At 45.4% G+C, this 14,615-nt stretch overlaps 1 protein-coding gene across 3 annotated transcripts in view; it reads left to right on the forward strand.

Annotated features, from left to right (window-relative positions):
- Positions 1 to 1,872: 1,872 nt before the first annotated feature.
- Positions 1,873 to 14,615, forward strand: part of EVA1A (eva-1 homolog A, regulator of programmed cell death) — a 222,537-nt gene continuing 209,794 nt past the window's right edge. For 2 of the 3 annotated variants that reach the window (XM_064448160.1, XM_064448162.1), the window contains exon 1: positions 7,658 to 7,837. In XM_064448160.1, the coding sequence (XP_064304230.1) occupies positions 7,738 to 7,837 (100 nt within the window). In that variant the 5' untranslated portion in view covers positions 7,658 to 7,737. Of the gene's footprint in view, positions 1,922 to 7,657; positions 7,838 to 14,615 lie in introns of those variants that run through there. The other variant, XM_064448163.1, reaches the window with a different exon arrangement.

A 14,615-nucleotide genomic window follows, 5' to 3' on the forward strand; every position in this document is an offset into this window, starting at 1 on the left:
GTGATATTATTGTCCTGAGCACTCAAATGCATGTGGAAGCATACAGTTACTCTTGAAACAGTCCTTTCAGATGCAAAAGATTAAAAAAAGGAAAAGAAAATGTATTTTTAAGCACATGTGAAAGGAGAACATAAACCTGTTCTTCTTTTTGCAAATGGCAGACCTAGTCCATTATTGAATTTGCACTGATGCCAGTGAAATTACACTTGGGATTAATTTTACCCACTCAGCAGAATGGCATTTCCTCTGATTCCTTACCAGTTTGTGATCTGTAAGCCACAGGTTTTTTGTGTAATTTGCTATCTATCTGTACAAAAATGAGGGAAATACCCTGTGCCCCTAGGCAATGATAAGCCTGAGGCAAAAGCTGATCTGTCCGAGTTATCCTGGAAAGAGATTTGCTCACTATATGTTCCTCACATGTTCTTCAGCCCTGCCTTCCATTAGGCCTGTCCTTTAATAGAGCACTAGAAAGTGTTAAGCTTCAGTGAAATTGCTTTCCTGCAATCTAGAATTGTTCAAATCCATCCATGATCAAGGATGTGAAGATGGGAGAGACTTGGAGAGATGTGTTGTTGGTTCACTCTCACAGGAGAAGACAGTCCTGGCCCTGACCAGGGAAGCCAATAAGATTTTTTTTCATTGACGTCAGCAGCTCAAACTTGAGCGCAGTCTGTGTTGAACACCCTTGTAGGAACAGCCCATCCTGCTAATTGCTGTAAATAGGTGGGAGCACGGTAGGTAGCAGCCTGGGCTGTAGCTGTGCCGGAGTCTGGAGGGGGACTGCAGGATGCACTGTCATTCCTGGGCAGCTCTGATCAGGCTTGCCTAGGTAGCAAGATGAAGAAGCAGCTGTAGCACTGGCAGACAGTACCAGTCTTCCCTGGGTCCAGAGTTATTTATTCAGTTCTTATCCCATGCCACTGTGTCTTCACCATGGCTATTAAGAACTTCTGAAACACTGGTAGGTCTTTTAGCACACGTCATTTGGCCTTGTTCATGCTCTATCAAACTCTGAAGCAGGATTCCATCCTGCCTGTTGGGAATGGCCGAAGTCCTTGCTGACTCCCAGACTGTGCTCAGGAATTGTCTGGATGGCAGGTGACCTGGGTCAACAGCGTGCCAAGGAGTAGTCGAACAGGTAACTGTAACCAGATGAGTTGCAGTGCCTGTGTCCAGACTCTTGATTGGTTCAGCTTATTACTATAGATGTGGATGTTATGCAAAGGCTTCATGACTATGCTTGGAAACAATCAGTTTTGTGGGCAGGAAAGTCTCTGGCAATGAAAATGGCTTTCCCAATATAAGTTAGGATGAGAGGAAATGGCCTCAAGCTGCATCAGGGGAGGTTTAGATTGGATATTAGGAAAAATGTCTTTACTGACAGAGTGGTCAGGTGTTGGAACAGGCTGCCCAGAGAGGTGGGGGAGTCACCGTCCCTGGAGGTATTTAAAAGATGTGTAGACGTGGCCCTTGGGGACAAGGTTTAGGAGGCGTGGGGGTGTTGGATTGGCGGTTGGACTTGATGATCTTAGAGGTCTTTTCCAACCTTAATGATTCTATGATTCTAAGTGTCCGATATAAGTTATAACAGTAGTTGCAATAAGGATGGGATGTGATTGTGTGTAGGGGATGTGTGTCCATGAGGGACAGGAAGATCTAGGGGAGTGCTGAAGGACTCTTTTGTTGTCCTTCATGCTACTACACTTGCATGCCCTCAAGATGGAGTCCATGGTACTCGTGAGGTTTGGGATAGGTGCCTGTGGTATCATTTTAAGTATCATTTTAAGGATGAACGTTGAGATGATTCCCAGTTTGTATCAAATTGCATCATGGTGTGTTTCTCCCACAGGACGAGCAGAGAAATTCCAGGCAAGTAAACTGAGGAAGAATTCTGGTTCCTGTGGAAATGAACGGCAATGTAAGTTATCTCTGATGATTGATAGTAAAACAGGGAAAAAAAAGGGAAAAACATAGTGGAGATCAAGATTAAAAGGGGTCTGTAACTTGAAGTGACTGACACCTGTGTAGCAGCGGGATAGAGACAACTGTCCCTTGGTTGCCATAGGTGAGATAATGGAAAAACATACTGCTGCTCATATTGAACCAGGTGGGAAGTCTCTGCTTTTCAAAGCAAAGACCATCTAGGTCAGAGACAGATATTTTCAGGTGTAAAATCCAGCCATTTATCTAACAAGCACTCCCAGAGAGCTATAGAATATACTAAAGGAAAGATAGCAGTGGCAAAAAAAAAGCCAGTGCGTACCATCATCCAACTGATGGAGAAATCTTCCCAGGAAAACTGTTCAGAGAGGACTAATGAGTCAGGTCAAGTGTTAGAATAGTTTCACATTACAAATATAAGAAGGCAGCACAAGTCCTGAAGGTCTCGGTGAGCTTCAGGGTCTCAGCTGGATGCTGCATGCCCACACAGGAAAAAATCTCATGGAACAACATCCGAACAGGCAGGACAGATGATACATAGCGAAAAGGAAGGATCCAATTCACAGTTGAGGAACTCTGATCCTTGAAATCCTTGTCTCTGGTAATCCTTATGTTACTCACAGTGGAGTACAAAGATGAAATATGAAGATGACTCCAAATCCCTGTAGTTCTAGTACAGTGATTAACCCAAGAACATCCTGTACACAAGGCACGAACTAAACCCAATCAGATATGCTTGTCCTAGATAAAGCACCAGACTGTACAGTATCCTCTAACATAGCACATGGCATCACTGTACTAAGGAGAATACCAGCTGAGAGAGGTTTCGACACCAATTACTTGGTGCAGATGTAAGGAGAAAGTTTTTGGCTTTGTTGTGGATCGCTTTGTAGTCTCCAAATAGCTTATTTTTGACATTTTTGTGTATTGGAGGATTTAGCATCTCTCTGTTCAACATTTCCCAATGTTTTAGTGAGATAAGTGCATCACCTGGGGCCTTTGGTCTACACAGAATTATGGTAAAGCAACACCCCCACTCCAAACCTGTCTCAGTATGGAGCAAAGTCCCCCAGGTTTTATATTTGTTTTGTAAACTGGGGTGATTGAGTGACACAAATTGTGAAAACTTCAAAGGTTTATCAGTTTGAATATTCTGCACAGCTGTTGTTTAACATTGAATATGGAGACAGGGGAGGATTTTACTTGTGAGATACTTGGTGTTGTGTTGCAAAACTGCATTATGTGGAGTCCTGTGCCTTCAGATTGATGAAAGCAAACAGCACTTACTTCCATGAGTAACCCCATCTGTTTCCATAAGACACTGTTAGGGCAAAAATTTTGAAAAAAAAGAACAAAGAGCTGTACTATGCTGGGAAGCCTTTCTATTTTGTATTTGAAGCTCTGTCTACCCAGTTTAGATGTATTTCAGTAGTATAAATGCACATACACTTCATTGCCAATTTACATTCATTTACAGGAAGGCAATGGGGCCAAGTGGAAAGAGCTCTAACTGGACTTAAAGATTAAAAGTATTTAATCTTTCCTCATCTCTGACAGTTTTCCCTGGCTGACCTTGAAAAAGTAGTGACCTCAAATATATGACTGTGCTTTGTCCACGTGCAAAATGGCAGAATGCAACCGTGCTTTTTTGGAGAGTGCTTTGAGACTTCACAGAAAACACAGTTAGAAGTAAGTAATGTTACTAGTTCAGAAAGCAAGACTAGTCATAGCACATTTTTACAGATAAACCTGCTTGTGACTGTGTAAACAAACATGGCTTTAACCCTACATGTGGTTCTCTAGCTGAAAGCCAATCCTAGTCTGGCTCTTCTACTGACCAGCCCTTCTTCAAGCTGTTGATGGTTTAGTCAACAAGTCAGAGGCTAGTGGTGCAGGGCCAGTGAAAAATAGAAAAGTGTTACCAAAAATCAGCCCTAGAAGGAAGCAAAATCAGCACATACGGCGTTAAACTGGGAATCATCCTAACTGGGCCTATTCCTGATTACCGTTTATAAACTGGATGATGTTGGGGGGACGAAATGGGATGACAAATTACTTCATTTCTCAGTGCCTCAGTTTCCCCAGTTGCAGCTGTACTTAAATGCTTTTAAAGCACTTTGGGAATTTGCATGTATGTTTCAGATATTACAGTCTTATCAGTGGCAGAAGGAGAGGATCTGCAAGAGAGAGGAGACTGGGAGGAGAAAGAGCAATGCACTTAAGTATCATTGTCAAAAAGGAGGACTGAGTTACAGTTGGTAAGCATCTCAGACTAAAGCCATGCTGGGATTCACGTGCCTAACTCTTGGTTTATCTCTGGCTGGAGAATTACCCCAGAAGGTGGGACTGGTGTTTGTGCCTGCGTCTCAATGCTGAGCAGCTATAGCACCAGTTACTGCAGGGGAAGCTGAGAGGTTCTGATCTCAGGCCTAGGCTCTGTGTTTGTAACTAGGTGCTATGGACTTCTTTGCTTCTTAAGCTGGTCACATAGACACCTTGCGCTTTTTGCCGTGAGTGGGAAGGTATTAAAAACCAGCTCAGACACAAGGCTCTGTGTCTTCTAAGGGAAGCAGCGTTTTTAAGTATCCCCAAATGCTGTCTCTAAAAAAACCCCAGTCATTCTCCATATTTACTCTGTGGAAGGAAAGAAACCAAATAATCATTCCTCCAAGTTAAGATGTAATGCCAAACCGCATCAGTACTGGCCTATTCCTGTTTCTGGGTGGCTTTGGGGACAAGGGATCCAAGAGATCATATGCATTATTTTCTATCCCCAGGAGGCATATTTGAAGGCATGGCTGGATTTCAAGGGCTGTTACTCCTGAAATTAAAGATTCATATTAGTGTCCCCTTGATTCATGTTTACCCCATGAGACTGTCCATGACAGAGAGACCATCCTTTGTCTGTGCTGCAGTTGGGACAGGTGGCCTCTTTCTCTTTGAAACACACAGCTGATGTTCCCACATGCCCTAACCAATAAGGGCATTATGGAGATAGGCTTTAATAGTCTGTTTGCCAATGGCTGATATACCTTTTTTCTTTTTTTTTTCTTTTTTTCTTTTTTCTTTTTTTTAGCAAGAGCTGCTTTCTGCTTTCCTTTTGGAAGGCATCTTTACAAACTTGGTTAAAAACAAAGCCCTCACATGACACTGGTGTAAACTTCCATCCCTCTGATTTGACTTTATTAATGATAACCTAGAGGGCTGCTCGAGCACACTTCCCATGTTTAGCCTTAAACCCTTTGTCACTGGAGTTTTTTTCTTCCCCATATACTGAGTCAGCCAAACCTAATTACCCTTTAATCAGTAAAATCAACACCTGCTAACAGGGTGGGCTCTTTTCAGCAAATAGTGCTTCCCTTTTCCAGAGCACTGATAAATTTCCAGGGGTCCTATTGTTTCTTTGTCTTGTTGATAAGGAGCTTTGACTGATAATCTGGTAATGGATATCTCATGCCTATAAGGGAATAGTGGTGAATCTTCCTCTTGGCAAGGGCAGCAGAACTAGATGGGACAAGAATTACACGTAGATGCTAGGAGCCAAATGTCCTGATCTTTTCTCTTTAATACTTAGGTCTGGAAACTATGGGTCAGAGGGGTCTCACATGTGGGATTAAAGTCTCAGGTGGAATAAAGAGTAAGATAGCTCACAGAAGTTCCTGGTCTTTGATCTTGCTTAGGCAGCTTTCTGCAAAAAGGTAAGGTGGCAGGATTGTCTTCAGAGAGCAAGGACTGGGACTAGGTTGTGCAGAGGCTGCTGGACCTCAGGGTATGTCTGTGCTGTCAGGTCAGCCTAGAGCCACCGCTGTCCTTGAGAGGTGACTCAGTTGCACCTTCACTGTAGATCCTCAGTGTGTGACGAGCTGAGCTGTTCGTGGGAAGGAGAGTTGCTTAGGTGCAATTCAGGCCAGATAAGCCTCTTGTTCATGGGGTCTGGGTGGATGGGGCATAGACAGGATCAAGCTCAAACTCAAGATTTCCTGCACTACCTTCATCCTCAGTGTGGCTGGTTAGAACTTGAGCAAGTGGCGGTTTGGACAGAAAGCAAACAGGGCCACAGGACTTACAGCTCCCCTTGAGGTATGCTTCTAGCACACAGATCATCTCAGGACAGATTTCTGGTGGAAACAATGACTGTAGTGCTCATGGCAGCACTCTTGAAAATGTCTTTCACATATAATCTGACAGCCAGTCTGATTTTCTTCTGAGAACAGCTGAAACAATGTTAGAAATTTCAGCATAAGAAACTCTTAATAAGTGCACTCAGCTCTGAAAACAAAACCAGAACCCTTTGGGGTGAAGTCTCTTACGCTTGTTTTCAGCTCTAAGGTGAATGTTTTTGGCAAGTTTCATTTCATTCCATGGGGGTGAACAGGACAGAGGAGTATAATCCATTTGTGGTTTTCCTGGGATGTTCCTACTCAGGTTATTTTTGCTGAATAGAAGCTGCAGCTTTGTTCAGCAGCTGTCCACATGCCTGGATCCATCTCCCCTTCCCTGGTGGCCCCACATAGTGCTGCTCTGCAGGTTTGTGTATGTGGATACAGAGTCTGCTAAGTGGCTGGTGTTGGCTTTACCTATGAAAACTATCCCCTGCTCTCTGCACTGACACTCAGCCTCCACGCTAGCCTAGATATGTTGGTAATGTCCATTATTATATGCAAACCTATGCCTGAGCTGCAGCTAACACTGATGACTGAAGCCTGGGATCTCCTTCCTGTACCTAGGTCTGCCAGTCCAGTTCACCTCTGGGTCCCCAGAGCTCAGCTCAGCTCTTCAAAGTTAGTGTGGCTGGCTTGATGCTGCCAGGATGTCGGTGAAGATCAGGCAGGATCAAGTACTGTATGCGCTTCCAGGTGTGCTGGAGCCTTCTTTTAACTCTGCAGGGTGAGCAGTGCTCGAGTTAGCAGCTAAGGCCATGCTAGTTGGAGGTTAAAGTAGTTGCTATGGAAGAAGACAGGTCTCCTGGGTCTGTCCACAGGTTACCACAGGTTAGGATCTGCATGAAAATCCTCTGTTGAGTTTGACAGAGGGGAGAGGGGTCTAGTGGGATAGATGGAGCCTGGCATGGCTGGCTGCTGTCAAAAGGAAGGAGGATTTTGGATATGTGGGCTGACGCCAGTCCCAGTCCTGCAATGAGATCCAGGAAGTTTTGATCCCTGGGCCTGTGCAAAGCCTCTTCCACTGTAGGATCACTCTCAACAGTGGATGCAGCTGAAGAACTGTCCTGTTACCAGTCTGGCAGGACACCACTGCTCACACTGATTTCAACAGCAGCTACAAAACCCCACCACTCCAAAAATCCATGTGATTTCAGGCACTTTGTTTTGGGCTCCCTCCTTTGAAAACACTGCCTATCCTTCTGTCTGTCTGCACCAGGGGGACAGGATCCCTGGGTATCTAAACCAACAGCAACTGGGTTCTCCAAACCAGCCCCCCAGGGTACCCCCCCCCCCCCCCCCCCCCAGCTTGCAGTGCCGCTGCCGGACAGCTGCACAGCTATAGTCTGCAGCAAATATGGGCAAAGCGATGGCTTTTAGGACCCTGGGACCTCCGCCAAGGCTCAGGTAGGTCTGTCTCATTCGTCAGCCTCACTCAGCCGGGATTCATTCACTCCCAGGGATGTGTGTGTGTGAGTGTGTGTGTGTGCTGAGTGCTTTTCCTTCCCCGCTGCTGGCTGTGATCCTTCCAGGCAATGGGACTAACACTGTTCTCCGGGCAATGAGTACTGGACTGGGGCAGAAAGCGCTTTCCCTTTCTCTGGAAGAAAACAAGCCGTGAGGATACTTAAGGATGTGCTGCCCAGATGTGTCTCCCACCTCCACCTTTCTCATAGGACTCATGTGCTTGACAGCTTTCAGCAACTTTGCTAAGACTTCTGCAGACTTCTCAGGTAGGGGAGAAGTGCCGATCCATTCGATCCTTTCCTATGCTGGATGGCTGCTTGTGGATGGGAGCTCTTATTACAGGGCTTAGGAGCAGCTCAGGGAAAGTGGATGTGAGCAGATCTGGGATAGTTATGTGGGGAGTAATTGTAATCTTTTTAAAATAAGCTGATGAATAGGATCTTCCGTAAGAGGATTCTGAATTTGTTAAAAGTCTTTCTCAACAACCCTTAGCAAAACTATTTCAGCAGTTAGTCAGAGTAACTTTGGGAACAAGGAAGGGACTACAGTTAATTTGTGTAAGTTTGTAGCAGGTTTTGTGCTGTGTTTCTCTGAGGAGTGAAAAGATCTAGATTAGGAGACTGGGAAGGTGTAGGACATAAATTACAGCTAACATAGCAAGACCCAATTATTTTGTAATGGGCCAGATTCCCCTTCTCTCAATATACAGCTCCTGATTGTTGCAAAAGCCCCTGAGCTGAGATAAAGGAGGTGTTACATGCACAGAATGAATTATATTCTGAACCTATGTTTTCTTAAGCCAGGAGAAGTGTCTCATTTCTAAATAATTTCTGAATCTAAAAATGTTCATAGCTCTTGTTTTGAGTTGTGCACAGCAGGTAAATAAACAGCACTTTGAAGGTATGGAGTCCCATATGAGTTTTATAACTACGTACAGCTGCATCAGTCATTTTAAATTACCTTTCTGCTTCTCTTCTTTGTAGGTGTGTTTATGGGTCAGAGGGAATATAACAGATCTCATTTTACAGTTCAGCAGGATTGATTAGCATGCTGGGAATGGCTAGTGAGGGTCACTTTGCTTTTGGGATATTGGTTTTAATTTCAGGTCTTAGTGTGAAGATCTAGTTTGGCATATTCTTTAGGTACGTGTTGCAAAACTCTTGTCGTGGGTAACAGCTGCCAATTATAGTTTGCTGATGAAAAAGTGCTGTTAGCAAGAGCTGAATCTCATCGGACTCTGGTTTCAACACATCACAACACTGCTACTCGCTTTCTGGGAGTGCATGTGTCTGCGTGCTGTGAGAAATTTGTGTTAGAAAGGAGGAGCTTGTGGTGGAGGCAGGGAGAATATATACAGTAGCTTGAAGTCTTAATAGGAATTGAAGGGGGCTGACTTGCTTGTGATTCAGTCTCTTTTGGAGGCAGATCAGTCCTGGGGGCTGCCATTCAACACAGATCTGCCTCTGAATGGAAAGGATGGAGGTATTTCCCTGTTTCTGGTGTGTTTTTATCTCTTTCTTGGCACTGAGCTTTCTCTGTGTTTCTCCTTGCAAGCAAGTTAATGCAGAAGGGGTGTGTGGCGTGGGCACAAGAGGAGCTAAAACTGCAACGGGGAAAGTACTGGTCCTTCTAAAATGTAGGTAAAGTTCACCTCAGCCAGGCCAAATTGCTAAGCATCAAAATGTGCAAAAGTGTCCCAGAGCAAGGGTACTTCATACCGCGTGTGTGCAACGTAGCCAGAGCAATGGAAGCAGATTCAATAAGCTTTGGTCATGCTGGCAGGGTGGGCAGAAGCTGTCCTTTTAAAAAAATGGATAAGAAGGTTGCTGATAACAAAATCATGTTTCTGCAGCATCCAGCTGTGCTGTCACACTCTGGGAGAAGAGGGGTGGCTTAAAACCCTGCGTACGTGCATGGCAAGGCTGAAGGCTGAAGCAGGGTCTGTAATCACAACAGCACAACCTCCCATGTGGTTCCACAACTGTTGAAATCTTCCACCAGATCCAAGCTATATTTTCTGATAGCAGGCTTGGCAAATGTCCCTAGTCTTGTTGGACTGACTGTACCTTGCAGGACAGGAAACATGATTTGCTGCAGGAAAGGGCTGTACCCAGTGCGTAGTAGCTTGAATATGGTTTTGTAAGTTCAGGAGCTGGGTAGCCACAAGATGAAAGGGGGGAGGAAAAGGTACAGCAGTTCCCAAATCACATCTTATGCTTCCCCAGTATGTTTTGCAAAGACCCAGTTTGTCTCCCTCCAATGTCTGAGGGCGTGTACCGTGTGCTTCTGTGAAGGAGCAGAGATAACCCTTCCTGATGGAGCACCTTGTTTGTTACTGTTACCCCTGTGTATGAACTGTCAGCTGGCATGCGGAGTGGAAAGAGTATAGCCTTTTAACATAATTTGACCATGATGATTTCAAGCCACTTTTGTACTTTTTCTGTACTTCAGAGTGTTCTGGGTTCTTCTCTGGCATGGCTGGAATTGAGCAGGTGAACCTCTTTGGGGAAGCCTTATAGCTTTACCATGTGCCATCCCAGCTAGAGGTGGTGTATCCAAAACATGAATTGACTGCATCCAAAGGAGATGGATAGATTTGTATTGATTGTTGTTGCTGAGGAATGCAAGACTTGCTGTGATCCCATGAGAGGTTTCTGCAGCAGTTTCATAGAATCATTAAGGTTGGAAAAGACCTCTAAGATCATCAAGACTAACCGCCAATCCAACACCCCCACACCTCCTAAACCTTGTCCCCAAGGGCCACGTCCACACATTTTTTGAACACCTCCAGGGATGGTGACTCCACCACCTCTCTGGGCAGCCTGTTCCAATGTCTGACCACTCTGTCAATAAAGACATTTTTCTTAATACCCAATCTAAGGCTCCCCTGATGCAGCTTGAGGCCATTTCCTCTCATCCTAAAGAGTTTGGCTGCTGCCCACATGCTGGAGGGAGATGACACAGCTCATTGGGATGGAAGGGCTTTTCCAGGTTGCAGATAGCAGTAATGGCCAGAGACAGCAGATGATGCTTTTTGGAGAAGAATGTTTTTTTTTAAAAAAAGCTCAATCCTGTAGACCTTGTTTAGCAACAGAGCTTCTCCAGCTTCTCAGCTTGGTTTGACTCAGCGCTGCCAGGGAGGTGCTGCTGTTAGTAATGGTGTTTTCATGATGGGCCAGACAGAGTGCATAGATCCAGCCCTGGAAAAAGTTTAGGAATGGCCAGTCTTGAGCTCTCAGCAGATCACAAGCAGCACTGATCTGACTCACACACTGCAGCTATGCAACAGGACTGGCTGAAAGACTGACCAAGAATTGCACATGCACCCACGTCCCACTGCTCCCAGTACTCTCCCACTGCCTGGGTCTTCAAGGAGTGTGTCTCGTGGCTGCAGGACGATTTCTTTTTTACAAAGGTCATGAGAAGGCACCCTGAGAGGGTAAGCAGAGGTATGGTGAACAGGGTCGCTCATGGAAGGCACAGGTAGAGCTGGTGGGGACCTCCATCATCTCTGCTCCCAGGCCTCTGACCACATCGTCTCACAGTGTGGCTCCATCCCTCCTGTTTGAACAGCTCAAATGCCACAATGTGAACATGATGAGTGCATGTCCTGCTGGGGACTGGTGCAATCTGAGATGTAAGAATTAAAATTCCTTTTAAGTTAAGTATTTGAACTATGTGAAGAGTTTTAAAGTTGTTTTCTTTAATAGTTCTTTAAACATTGATGTTTGCAGGAGGGTGTGGGGGTAGGAAGCAGGTCCTTGGGGAGAGAGTGGAGTTATCGGCCACTTCGCAGCCACTTCTTAAGAAGGCCTGGACTTTTTCTCCGTGGCTGCTTGTAGTAGGGGCTCTTGATCTAATCTCACTCTGTGATCAGTTCTTGTGCTCAGGACTGTTTGAAGGCTCAGGACCTAGTGTCATGGTGTGTCACATACCCCTTGAGTTCAAGGTGACACCTGAAGACTGTGATGAGGTGTGGGTAAGAGGCTGGTCTTTTGAGTCTCTGTGCTTTAACTATAAATCCTTAATCCTAATCTTAGTCCTGACAATGAACTCTCTGAAATCCCTCCTGGTTGATAAAACTTCCCCTTTGTTTTAGCCCTTTTCTATTTGTGGTGTGAGTCCAAGACAAAGCAATGGCTTGGTGCTGCCAGAGGAAGCTATGCCTTAGCTCATCTGTGTAGGCTCTGGGAGGCAGTGATTCACTTGTAGTGCAAAGAGCTTGCTCCTTAGAGGGACTAGGTTAATGAAAATGGGGCCAAAATTAGTCTTTGGCACTAACTGAAAATGCAGGTGTTGAAAGCTTATTCAATAGCTCAGTCAACAGATATTGCTCATATCCTGTGCACTGTCTCTAGCTCCAGCCATGGGGTTCCTGTCTCTGAAGCTAAATCATGCAAACACATGTTTAATTCTGCTCTGCCCACTGCCAGCCAAGGTGACCATTTAATTTCCAGCTGCATACCTGCAGGGAATTAGGCTTATGTGATTATGATGCTGTGCTTCAGTTCTATCCCCTCCTTCCATAACTTTTCCATTCATTAGCTAATTTCGGGCACATGGGACAGAAAGGTCATGGCATCAGATCTACGTAATTGCCACAAGTTTCACGTTAGCAGAGACACATCCCGTCACTACTGCCGCAGTACAGAAAAGGCTGTCTGTGAACTGAACCATTTGCAGACATCAGAGAATCCACTGCAGGGACCTAAGCCAAAAATTTAGGTTTCTAGGCATGGAAATAGCTTTGATGGGAGCTCATACTTTTTCTGACACAGGAGAACCCAGCTGCAGGACATAAAGCTGTAGGAATAACAGCCCCAGTAGTGCTACTCCCCCTGGGCCTGCTTTAATATTTATGTTCTTTGCATTATGTTTGGCACAAGCTGGATGTGAGCAGCACTTCGCTTAAGGGAGCTGATCCGGCATAGAGCCAGATGAACACTGATAACTCCCATCCACACCCTGCAGGTGAGCCCTGGGTAGCTTTGGGGAGTTCCTCCTGGAGGCTTTGAAAGCACAAAGATTTTTGTTGTTGTTTTTTTTTTCTCCCCAAGGATAGCAGGTTTCAAGTGAAAGCTGCTTTTGCCACCTCCCTGCTAATTGGTTCAGTGTGTTTGTTTGAGCTGATGAGGGCTGGAGTTGGGAGGGGAAAGGCACTTCTCCTTGATTGCATTTAATCAGTCCATAATAAAGGCAATTTGTTTGACAAGTCCATTCACCAAATTATCACCAAAATCTACATGCTAACAGCTTCTGAATGGCTTCAGTCAGACTTTGATATTGGTTTTGGAGCCCTTAATGGGTCGATGATGTCAAGGGGGGTCCAGGATTTCCATGCGTTGAAAGCTGCAGGCTGCTGAAGGGGGATTTTCAAGAGAAAAGTGGATGCAATTTCTTTTCCAGTGCGGTGGTGTAACTCAATAATGAGGTTTGTGCTTTTGACCCCAGGGCAAACAGACATGCCTTAAACATAATTTAAAGACTGGGCCAAACCCAGGCCACCTCCATACCTGCTCTCGGTGAAGGGCTGTGAGTGATGAGGTTGGATGGACCTCAGGCTGCTGCTCAAAGAGGTCCTTGCCCCAGATGACATTTTCCTTGTCAGCTGGAGGTCATATGTGCCAACCTATCCATCACAGCTGTGTGGGCTGCAGTTTGACTTACTGAGGGAGGTCTGTGCTGAGGGGGTAGGGAAATTCTCCTTTGCAGAGGTGACAAAATCCAAAACCTCATCAAAGCCAGTTGAAAAACCACTCTTGGCCTTTTCTGATAATGTTCTGGAGATATGGCTGTGTGGTGAGCTCTAGGGGATGGGTCTGGGGAACTGAAGAAGGATGGCTGGGTCTGGCAGCCATGGCTGAGTGGTTCTCGCAAGGGGAAACTACATTTGGTTTTGTGTTATGTATCTGTCTTTCAGTGGGCAGCAGTTTAAAGACCTCAGAGACCTGAGAGGTGTTGGAGGAGGAAATCAATGGTGGTATATCAAGTGCCAGCTCTGCTGCTGTTGGGAGAGGAGCAGCGGTGGCAGCAGCAGCACAGAAGCTGGGGCTATTTTGGTGCCTTAGAGAGTTGTTCCAGTTTGTCAGCAGGGGTGCAGCTTTGTGGCATCAATATAGTATGTTAAGCAAAGATGCAAGTGTCTGTTCACTCCTGTCCTGAGGCCTGTGGATTTCCCAACAGTTGTGATGATAATGCAGTGAGGGAGGACTCAGTGCTTGCTGACTCCTAAAATGTTCAGCGTTGACTTTTACAGGCAGCTGAGGGGACCGAACTGAGCTTCAGGAAACGTGTTTACAATTCCGTGTGTTTGTGGTCCTGGGCTGTGAGCAGAGGCGCTGCTGTTACTGCTGCAAAAAGCCAGCTGCAGGTCTGCATTTGTGGTGCCAGGGAACGGAGGCACCGTTGCGGGGCGGATGGATGGGGTTGCTGTGGGTGCCAGGATGTCTCGTGAGCGGTCTGTGTGAAACCTCATGTAGGCAATGACTACAAGCCCGAGAGCCACGTGTATGCATCTGGCTCACGTCACATAGAAATCCACTGCTTTAGCCACCAGAGCTGTCAGCAAGGGCCAAGAGACCCCAGGGATCCCAACATCTGTGTGATGACTGGCAATGTTTATATAGTATCTACTAATTGCAGTGGCCCAGAAACTGATCCACTGATGCAAACTTTTGTTAGTATCAGGAACACTTTGTTTAATTAGTAGTATTAACAACAAGAACAAAAAATCCACTCTGGTAATTTTAATTACTGCAAAGTATCCCAGGTTATCAGGATCCACTACATGCCCAGTGTCTTTGAGGAAAACATTCTTGCAGCATTATTCCTGTGTCTGTGTGTTGTTAGGGGTACAAATGTGGCAGAATTAAAGAAAGCAGCTGTTTATGTCCTCAGGTAAAACTTGTTCCCTGATTTAAGGCTCTGTGAGAGCAGATTTTATGTAACAGAGATAGTCTGGCCAATTAAAAAAAAAAAGTGGGAATTTTAATGCATCCTTTCTCAGCTGAGATACTTAGATGCTAAAAACATAATTTAAGCTGG

The sequence above is a fragment of the Phalacrocorax carbo genome, chromosome 3, assembly GCF_963921805.1.
Source record: "Phalacrocorax carbo chromosome 3, bPhaCar2.1, whole genome shotgun sequence".
Lineage (NCBI taxonomy): Eukaryota > Metazoa > Chordata > Aves > Suliformes > Phalacrocoracidae > Phalacrocorax > Phalacrocorax carbo.